Genomic DNA, 11700 nt, shown 5'->3' on the forward strand with positions numbered 1-11700 from the left:
GGCCCTGCTGGGGAAGGAGGGGGCGCAGCTGGGGGCCCAGCGCGGTTCAGAGAGATGTACAGGGGAGAGACCGGGGCCAAAGCGGGTCCTACCATGAGCGTTCGGCGCCCCGAACAAAGCCGGGTGCCCGCCCCCGGTGCCGCCCCACCTGCCCTCGGAAAGGATACGGTGAGCCCGGAGGGGCTACGGCAGAGGGCCGCAAGGCGTTGTGCAGCTGGCCGCAGAGGCGAACTGGAGCGGGCCTCGGCCGCCTGCGAAGACGTGCTCTGAGAGGTACGCAGCGGTCCACCGAGCCGTGACCGGCCTGCAGAATGCAAAAAGGCATCGTTATTCACAATTCCTCAGCACTAAGCGGCATCCAGCGAAAACTGAAACGGATACGAAACCAATGTTATTTTTCACACTGTACCATTCAGCTGTGCAAATAACTATTGGAAGCTGTGGAGCTGCAACATATAACTCCATTCATAAAGGGACAAGACAAATTGATGAAGGATTGATCTTTCTCTGACTGTTAAACACAACAAACCAAATGCAATTGCAGCTCAGGAAGTTTCTGAAGTGCTGGTCCCCAGAAGCTGGGAGGCCATGCCAAGGGGAATATCTGTTTCATATATGCCTTGTTTTTAATCCACTTTCCTTAAGCATCTGTTACTGGAGAACAGGCTCCTAGGTTAAACAGACCTTTGGTCTGGCTCATGCTAGCCATGCATCCCCATTATGCTTACCATTTCCCCTGAGAAAACCAATTCAAGTTCCTCTATCCCTGTTCCCCACAGTAAGCTGCGTGTAGCAGGGACTCCAGAAATCTGGGGTTCTTCAATTACTATTTGGTTGGTTCCCGGGGCATGTGCAGTTCTGCCACTTCCTTAAGGTCTTAACTCATATCTTTTTAACTAAAACAGTCATATCATTTTAACTAAAAAAATTTTAAACAAATGTAGTTGCAATGGCGTTAAACCTTTTCTGAGAGCATTGCAGTGGCATGGGTAAAATACCTGTCTCCGACTCCAGAGGGATGAATCAGAGCCTTGCTATGACCTTAGTAAAAGCCACATCTTGGTGGTACAGTTGTAAATAAGAACCTAATCCCTTAGGCCTGAAAGCTGTCAGTGGCAAAGTGTGATCCTAACTACACTGTTCTGTTGTCACAGGCAACAAAAACTTATGGGCTTTAACTGTGTTAGCCAATGCACCACCTATCCCTGGGCAGTTCTTTAGGGTTGACCCAATCCTTTTGTGAACCTTTTAAGCTGAAGTGTTGCTTATTGCAGTCTAGTTTGAACTGATTTCTTAATTACTTGTTTTAAACTAAAATATGTTTGATTTAGGCAAAAGAGGAGCATCCACACAGAGAATTTTAGCATTTTAATTACACTGATTTGAAATGACACTGGGAGTTAAACTGTGCAGATAAAGCACCATTTTCACTCACTGTGTTTATGAACATAACATGTTCTGATCATGTGCTTTGTTACAGGGGGACACACTGGATACAGCTTGCATAACCTGTATACGAGCAGTGGCACCTAATAAAAGAAATATTCTCAATATAAGAGCCCCTTCCCTTAACATTCTGCTGCTGCTTATTACATTTAACACATGTAAATATTTGCAGACCTTTTATTATTATTATAAACAAGTATGCTGCTTTTCTAACTGCTCATGTCCCCAGAGAATTCCCTTTTTATCTCTTCTGACCTGAGCTTCAAGGTTTATAACATCTTGCTGTCATATAATATTTATGCTCTGGAACATGATTAGAGAGAAACATTTTGGAAAATCTTAGAAAATAGTGACCTTGCACACACAAACATTAAAGTTTATTTGTAGAGTTCAAATTTTAAATCCTTGGTATTAATTGTCTCAGCAGCTTTAAATACATTCCACACTAAGAGGCATTAGTGATATATTCAGATTACTCAGTATTAACAGATTAATAGTATTAACAGATAAATTAACAGCTTAATAGTATTAATAGATAGTTACTATTAATAGATTGGCTTTCTGATCAGCAATTAAAAATGTTGCACCTTCCTAAAAAGAGGATGTGCTACTTTGTTTCAACAGAGTTGTTAAAGGCAAATCTCTCCTTTTTCAAAATTCTGGTTTTGATACTGGTTTGTAACCTGTGCATAGGCAACTTTCGTACATAGAAGAAGGAGAACACAGAGTCAGGGTGGCCACTTAGTTTGTCTCTGACTGATACAGGACTTTATGGCTTAACCAATGAGAAGGACATCTGCAGGCAAAAAGTAAATGAGACTATTTTATGCTTTTGATTTACCTTTTTGAATAAATGTTGATAGATAAAAGTGGTATCGCTCTATAAAAAGTGCTGTGGAATCAGCAGCAAATCAAGAGGTTTAGTTGCTTTGATTAAGGTTTTTCATGTGGCATTGAGATGGTACAAACTCAGCCATTTCAACAGCAAGATTTCATGAGACAGACTGCTCTGTTTTTGAGATCAAGAGCAATACATTCAGGACATATTAAGGATGGTATATTACATAGTCTATTAGTTTAAGGGTGTGAAGCATGTCTATAATTGGAGGAAACTTTGTTTGGATCATTTATCTTATTCTATTTTATAAAATGTGCTTTGCTGTATGCTGCGCTTTCCTCTCATACCTTTTAAACAGGAAGTAATATTATTTAAATTGAAAGAACAAATTATTAATGTGTAATTGGCACATGCTCCATAGGTAGAAACTCAAATAGGCTCTGATGTGATTTAACAGTCTGGCCACAGGAGCAAGATGAGGCCTGCAGCACCCCCAGACTATTGATTCCCCAGAMGGAATTATGCATTCAGAGAACAATTTCTTACCCAGTGGCAATGCGTATACAGAGTAATTCCCTTGAAGGTTAAAGCTCCTTTTGTCAGAGTATGCAGTCAGCTCAGGAGCTTTTTTTGAGAAAACGGAACCATGTCCTAGAGCCTCCCGCCTGCTCTGGGGTGGCTCGTGTCCCTGCTGGGCACACAAGCACTGCAGTAGTTCCTGGACCTTGGGCAGAGAAGGAGAATTCCACGTGCCCACACTCTAATCTGTCTTGCAGATCCATACAAAAACCACGGGGAATCTCAGCCTATATCATCATTCTAATTGTTTTTACCAACATCTAAGTTTTGCATCTTTGATATTGTGTGTATCTTAATTAAGAGCTGTTTCTCAAGTGTATTTAAAAGCAACAGAACAATCCAAATAATTGTATAACTCTAATACCTCATTCCAAGTATTCAAAATATCTAATTGCTGTAGCTTATTAAAAATATGCCTAAACTTACCCTCCTCCTTTCCCTTTCTTGAACAAAGTAAGTGGCAAAGGTTTTAATGTCTAGAACCCAAATCTGACCAGTATAGCTAATACCTATCACCTATTTTAAAGTATAGGATGAATGAATGCATATAATAAAAAGAGAAATGAGCTTCTAATGTACTTAAGTACTTTATAAAGAATGATTTTAATGTAACATACTATTCTGCTTTACCAACTGTTTAACATTTAATATTTCTTAGCCGATTAAAACTGTGGTTCTAATGAGAAAAATAACTGAATGTTAAAACTAAATGGTAATTCCAACATTTAAGTCTTAGTGGTTTCAATATTCTGCTAGCGTTGTATTTAGCTTAGGAAACTTTTTTCTTCATATGTACCTAGGCATTCCAAAATAGCGTAACTGCACAATGATTTTTATTTGGGGGAAAGGGGAGGGCACAAACACCATGAAGGCAATGTAACAGCTGCATACTGGAACTCCTATTACAGAGAAGTTTGGGGCTGTAAAACAAACTCTCATGGACTCTGTGGGAAAACTGGGAGGAGTGAATCAGCTAAACGTTTCTAAGAGTTCTTTGGTCTTTTTCTCCTCTCTGCATTCAGCAAGGAATAGAGAAGGGAACTGGGAATCTTTTTTCATGTTGATATTTGTGAGCATGAGCAGAAGGTTCTTCTTATTTGCCCCACCTGACCCAGCAAATGGTAGAAAACGTGACCTATTTAGAAGAAAAGTTCCCTAGCTGTTTTGTCTTCTGTTGCCTCACCCTCCGGATTAATGGGAGATTAACGATATTCAGATCCATGACCCTCTTTTCTCCTTTGTGGCTGTGGCTTGTACAAGCCCTCCCTCCAATGAGAAAAGAACCCACATCCCTGTGGAATGCCAGGATGTGCGGCGCATGTTCAGCGTTGTCCTTCTTTGTATTTGAGATCCCACTGGGTAGCAGAGTTACAGTTTGTGTTTACATGAATTAACTGAGTTGCTCTGGCCAGTTTAACACAGTATTAGAGAACCTACTTCCCCTGACAAGATTGCTCACTATTCTGTTATCTTTCTAACTTTTCAAGCACYGAACATAACTTTGATTACAGTACTTTGCAAATAGCTTGTTAACGTCATTATACAATTCATTCAAGCATTTTATTAAGAAGCTCAGACATAGCCTAAGGTCTCATGTAGGGACATAAGAAGATTTGCTTAATATTTTGGAAAATATAAAAGTGTAATCTTTGCTTGTTTAAAACTATTTCTTTGAGTTCTTTCAGAGCAAATGAACAGTAAGAGTCAGTGAAGCCACACAGCTAAAGGATCATGTAATGCTGAGAAGAAAGGACCTTCTATATTTAGCTACTAAGGTGAATACGCAATGTTTTATAACATGTAAAGTAGGCAGATGTCAAGTGTTTGGCTGGTCCTTGCAGGGTCAGCAAAGGCAAAGTACTACCACTATTCCTGGCCATTCTGGAAAGCAAATTATTTAGATGTGAATGGAAGAAATGAAGCCATTTCCATCTTCCTTTAGGATTAACATAYGGCGGCTGAGAACACCTGACATTCTCAGGTTATCTTTCCTGTTTAATCTTTAATGAGTGAATATCATGCATTTTCATTTCTGTTCTTCACATGTGTGTCCTAGGCTTGCGGAGAGCTGCCTAAAAAAGGGGGAATGTAGCAGTGCGACTGACATCTCCTTTCCACACAGACGAGGGATCTGCATGTGGAGATCACAGGCACACCATCTGATCCTGAATAAAGCATGTGGGGTATGACCCCAAGTGAAGATACAGGCTTTGGTCTAATAAAATTTCTTTCAGCCTGCTTTGTAATTAGAGCCTGTTTTAAAAAGTGTGCTCTGTGATGGCTGGTTCATGTTAAAAAGGAAAATGAAAAATGTTTTTGAGTAGTATATAAGTTAATACTGGAACTTTGTTTAAGCAGCTCAGTACTGCTATAAAGAACAGGGATTTACAGATGACAGGAATATATTGTCTTTACAGATAAGCCTACCTTTTAATAATACAAAAATATTATAAGCACAAATTATTGTTTCTGCATGGAGATGGTGATATGGCTCTTTGTAATTAGAAATATTTAATTTAGGAGAAAATCACAATTTATCACATTTAAGTATTATTGTTTCTTACCCTTTCCTCTGTTTTCCATCTCAAAAAAAAAAAATCATCTCCTACAGGTATTTTTCTCTTGCATTACATCTTTCCTCCCATACTAAATTCTACAGTGACATGGTACTCAGTTCGGGACATCTCAGTCACTGTCATGGAAGAAGTCTGTGATTAACTGGCAACAGGAAATTACAAATGTAAACAGGACGGCCTCTATTACAGTACAGGTTGACAGAAAGGGCAAAATATGGCGTTGCCTGAAGTGAGTTACTTGCTCAGTATTGGCATCAATGGCTGGCAAAAGCTAGTGACTGCTGCCCTAGAGAGGGGGGATTAAGATAATGAACTAGATGGAGGCTACAAAGGTTCCTACCTTAAGGCAGAGGTTATATTACACCATTAGGCTAGAGAGAACAATTAAATCCAAACTGTAAACTGTCTGTGTTCTTTTGAGGATGAGGCAGACCAGGCTTCCACCACATGCTGCTGCTGGCACATGCATGCCAATCATGGGGGTGAAAAAAACGTAACCTTTAACTGCGATATCTGCACCAGCAGAAGACTATTACAGATGCAGCTATACAGACAAGATAGCACTTTTTCTTCTGTTTTACTCTGGAGGAGGAGAGGAAAAGGTGTGGGAGAGGAAGGGTCACTACAGTGATGCACACTAAAATGGCTTCTAGCGTACAATATTCTTACACTGGTAAACTCTTCCTCATGCAAACAGAGCTAAAGGGAAGTAGATACCATGGACAGGATTAGTATGATATCTTTGGAAGTTCAATTAGATGAACAGAAAAGTTGCAAGATGCAAGTTAATTCTAGCCTTATTACCACTAATGGAGAAACCTGAACCTATACAGAGACTCAGTACAAACCCTTTGCACCGTTAAAAGGGTGCATATAAATTTTTTACTGAATACTGAGTCCATACCCAAGCACAGACTCATCAACTGTTCAGAGCACCTGGCCACTAACTTCAGTACATTTTAGCATGGATTCGCTACACACCCACCTGCAGATGAGATGGATCTACCTGCCCTTCAGCACTATCTGTAACCTTTCTCTACTAGCAGACAGGATTTGTACGCAGCCTTAGGTTGGGCTCCCTTATAAACATGGCTAACTAGCACTGTAATCACCACAGCTGGGTCAGGGACATGCTGGGATTTTGTGTACTCAAGTAAATGTCTCCCTCAAAAAATTAAGAGATCATGAGAAGAAAAACAGGATCAATGGTCTCCAGGTTAAAGGCCAGATCTCACTATCTATAGACTCCCACTGACTTGCCAATCACAGGTCAAAATACATGTTTTCTTTGGTTTTCATTATCCATAATGAAACATCTATATGACTTCAAAACAGCTCGGAGTAAATATTAACAAGGAATAAACCCAGCAAACTTAGTTAAAAGAACCTTTAAATTGCATGCACTTCTGTTGATTTGCTGTGACCCAGATTACTCATTCAACCAGCCCTGGCCTTGGATCCTTCTCCTCTGCGATGCACAAGACACTGACCTGACAATCGTGAGCCTCACTGGTTGCTGCACACTTCCAGGCCCTTGGTGACCTGGATGCTGTTTAAATGCAAAGTTATTAAATATATGTGCTAGGACAACCTTTTGGACGAAAGTCTTGCTTTGAAGATCATTAGTCTCAAAGTCTTAGGGAGCCTGTGTGATAAATATAAAAAAAAAAATTTGGCAGGAAAATCTAAAAGATGCTTTGAGTTGACTTCATCTTGTGCCAGAGTAACAGAGCCCACATCTTTACCAGAGAATCCACAAGAACCTCATAAAAAGTATAAAATAATTGTAGAAACAAACAAACAAAAAAGGTTCTATAGTGAAACATAAGATTTTATGACAATAAACTAGGTATTACTACTTTTGCTTCTCACCACTCACTCAGAAGTACAGGGATAAGGTGAGGAGACCTATGAAATGCAACAAGACTCATTTAAAAGTGCCTAGCTACTGTGCAGCTACTAGCACAGTGATCGTTTTACCCTATTTATGAAATGAGTGGTGTGCCAAAAACCTTGAAATATCACTGAATAATAGCAAATGTATCTTTTATCTGATAAAAGAATCAAGATATCAGTATTTTATATTCCTTTTTTCTTCGGTATTCAAGACTACCATCAGATAAAACTGAGAATTTACAATTTGAAATAGTTAAGTTATAATGACTTTAAAATTTAATGCAATATCTCAAAATCTGCAAATACTTTCAGATTAAATATTTCTTTCAACAAATAGCATTTCTAATTCARCCTCATAGAAAGAAGAATCAAACAGCGATGGTTTTAGGATAGATATGTCACCTAAAGTAGTTTGAAAGCACTGCTGACATGCAATATATCTGGTTCATCTGAAATACACAGAGGTCTTATAGCAATATTGAACAAACAGAAGTTTACAAAAGGAAATAAAGGAAGCTGAAAAAACGTGGTATCTGGATAACAAAACAGGAGCACTCCTAAAACAGGATCCATCCAAAACAATGTGAAAAAAGGGTTTAAGATAGTTTAGAACACAGGCCCATATTCTGATACTAGTTTTATGCAAAATTTCCCATTTCTTAATAAAGTGAATTTCTCAGTATTGTAACTAGTAGACCAAGAGCTACTATTTCAGCTAAAGCCAGCAGTTTTATGACATTATAAAAACAATTAAGATTAAAAAAATATGTATTTTCTATCTTTCTTTAAACAAAACCATCAACCCAATCCCAAGCTTTGTCATTTTTATTTACCTTATGGAAGAGGCATCTTTAGTTTATCTTCTAATGCATCTAGAAAGAAAACTTTTGGCAGCTAAATTTCTGTTATCATACTTATTTCTATAAGAGTAGTTGAGGAGTTATGAAATATGAGTTTATGCTTGTGTTGGATTACTGCCCTAAGTGTCTGGTCAGCGAGGATTAAAAGCTGAACCCTGCAACACTCTCTCGTGAAAGTCTTATTCAAGCCAATATGAACACTTCGATGAGATGAAGACCCAAATTAGGGTTACATGATTTGGACCTTAACTAAAAATAATCTGAGGAAAAACATGTTTGCTTGTCTGTTTGTTTTTTTCAAATAGTCTCCTCTTACAAGTTTGCCCAAGTGTGAAAGTCACTTTTCAACACAGAAAACATGCCAAACCTCAGGTTTTTAAACCATATCATGACTGTTTTGTAAAATTTAATTAGAATTAACTATGAAATGAATTAGCTTATATGATGTGTCTATTATATCAATGACATTAAAGACTTAAAATTCAGAACTGAATTGACCTTGAGCAGCATATGTACTCAAAATGTATAATTAAAAAGAATATTAATCATTTAATTTTATAAAATGAACAGCTGTTCTAGTTGATTGGAAACAGCTAAAAGTGTAAAATGTATTTTGCGAATGCAAAATTAAAAGTTAATTTTATTATAGAGTGCAATTTGCCAACTAGAAATAAATTCTTGAAATGTAAGCAATATATTTTTGTAACACTCTACCCATACATCAGAAAGGTCACATGTATTTTTAAATGCCATATTACTATAAAAGTTTCATGATTTCAATTGAAAAGCTATCATATGATTTGGCTATTTAGAGATGAATATGAAACAGCTATGATGGATATGCCCTCTTTTTCCAATGAGCTATTTAAAAGCTTCAGAGAGAAATAATATTTCTTTTTTTTCAATATTCTAAATTGTTACTTTTGCTTACCTCGTATTCCTAATTTTCTGGGTTTTTTTACATTTTTCGTGGAATTTTGGCTGGGGTGTGTGTGCTATTCTCACATATTAAGATTTTCATTAGCATTTGACATCATCATGGGTTTTCACTTAAATGCATCTCTCTCTGTCTCTCTCTCTCTCTCATTTTGACTGTACATATCTTTAACCTGTGCACTTTCATGCTTTAAAAGTAGGTATTATACATGATGCATCAGCTACTTCTTTTTTTTTTTAAATCAGAACCCCCCACCTTTGACATGGTGCTGGCACTGCCTGAGCTATGTTCTTCTGCTTAAATCCTGAAGTGTGATCCTGCAAGTAATTAAGTCAGTGGTAAAACTTTCAGTATTTCAGTACAAGTTCTGTTGTGTGGACTGAACAAGAACACAAAGCAGTCTGGCTAGACGAGACAATATAGAGGCTGGGTAAATTTGGTTTGTCATCTAATTGAAGAAGACTCTTCAAATTTTTAATTGAAGAAGACTCTGTAGTAGTCTAGCTTAGAAATCATCAAGCTATTTTACGCTAGTTATATCTGCTCTAACAGGGCAAAGTCATTTTAACAAGCGCCACGAACAGTTCTGTTCTTCAGTTCCTACTCAGACTACACATGTGCCAAAAAACCAATGTGCCAATATATTGTTTCACCTCACATTAATGCTTCATCTTGATCTTGGCACTTACTTAGCAGTGAAAGGCCATTATCCTGTGGCAACATCGAAGTCCATTATTCTAACTTCTAAGTGGATCTTTCGTATTACAGGATACTGTCATTTCCTCTCTACTGCTATCAACAAAAGCACTTTCCATAACTGTCCAGTACAGTAGGTCTGAACTGTATATAGAATTGAAAGACATTTAATGCAACAAATTATTTTTTAAAGCAGACTTGAATTTAAAGACTCTTTTCTCCATATTGTTGGCCAGTCATTCATCCTGTTACATGCTTAATGTAACTTCATTCCAAAGAAAGGAAGAAGGAGCAGGTTACACTGTATACCAGGAAACATTTTAAAAAACAGAAACATTATGTTATTCCCACTGACATATTTAAACGTTGGCATTAAATGAGACGTGACCTTGTCTCAAGACTTCTTTGAGTGAGAACTTCTGGATAGGGTCCATCTGTTATTTCCTCCATTGTCATCACTCATTCTGTAACACTAAAGATACTTTCTACTTATATTCCTCAACAACATGCTTCTAGTTTTTGGCAAAAGAATTCTAACCAATCAAACCAAAGGTATTTCTCATAAGGCATTCTGTAATATAATAGGTTATAGAAGATTCTTTAATAGTAGAGAAGATAACTGCTTGGTTATTAATTTGATCAGCTGATGCTACGAATATGGTGTCAGAAATCAATTCAGGATCATAAACATTAAAATATTGTTGAATAGCTGTACCATGCTAACTGTACATTAACTGCTCATTATTTCAGACACTGAGGTTCTGGTGGTATTGTTGCATCTCATGATTTCCAGACAGAATATATTCTTTCCAGAATTTGACACATATATAAATACATCAGTTTCACATATTCTATCATTATAAACATTTATACAGCTGCTACTTTTCCTGATTCAAAGTTTTAGGGCAAAGAGTATCTCTACAATTATGGCTGTGCCAAAGCTTTTTTTTTTTTTTTTTTTGCAACTGCCACCAGAGGAACTCATGTGAGGCTGACTGGTTCCAAATTAGTTTGAGTGAAGTTTCAGATGGCATTTTTTATTTGACTGTATCATTATACAACCAGTAAAGAAAGCTGACTTGGTAAAAATATAAAGAACCAATAATATATTCTCTATGTTTACAAGTAAAATTTAGCAAATGATTAATCGGGTTCCTCATATGTTTGGTTTATACATTTTTCTGTTAAAAAAAATGCAGGTAACTTGCTACAGTAAATACAGCCATTATCTTCAATTGAGTTTTCCAAAAGTAATATATGACTAAATTTATACTTACATGATGTCCAATAATAAAAGCTGTAACAGTGTATTGAATATTTTTAAATAGTTTTGTGCCAAGTATCTTCACATATGCAGGAGAACACTTACCATTTTGGCATACTGTACGGAAGGGATAACAAGCTTTTTATCTTATCTCTAAAATTCCGTAAGGGTTACAGAAAAACCAACCTACATAAAAGTATGTTTTGGTTGAACTATGCCACAGACAACATCAGGCAGCAGAAGGCTAGCAGTAGCAGGCCCCCTGTATCATGCTGCCCAGGATTTCTTTTCAGAAGGGCTCCTAACCTCGACTACTGCCAACCTTTACTCAAATTTGGAGCCGAGTTTGTATTAACTGAACTGCAAAACGATTCCCAGTATTTTCCTCATGTGTTCCTCTTTTACGCTTATGGCCTCACGTGCAGAACAGAAAAATAAATAAATTCCAGGTCAACACCAGTCCAAAAGAGCTAGCGATTTGAAAGATGTTTACCAAGCGCAGCTCCCATGCGGCTCTCCCGGGTCAGCGGGCGCTGGGCCCCCGTCGGGCGCAGGTTACGGCCGCGGCCAGCTCGCGCCGCGCCTCGGGGCCCAGCGGCCGCGCCTCA

The 11700-nt window shown here is 37.9% G+C and overlaps 1 protein-coding gene across 1 annotated transcript in view; it reads right to left on the bottom strand.

The window, feature by feature from the left end:
• SP5 (Sp5 transcription factor) overlaps nt 1-11700 on the bottom strand; it is a 38648-nt gene that overhangs the window by 24753 nt on the left and 2195 nt on the right. The window contains exon 3 of the mRNA XM_026061450.1: nt 168-304. Coding sequence (XP_025917235.1) covers nt 168-304 — 137 coding nt within the window. The remainder of the gene's footprint in view (nt 1-167; nt 305-11700) is intronic.

This window comes from Apteryx rowi, unplaced genomic scaffold (assembly GCF_003343035.1).
Source record: "Apteryx rowi isolate R43461 unplaced genomic scaffold, aptRow1 scaffold_180, whole genome shotgun sequence".
NCBI lineage: Eukaryota > Metazoa > Chordata > Aves > Apterygiformes > Apterygidae > Apteryx > Apteryx rowi.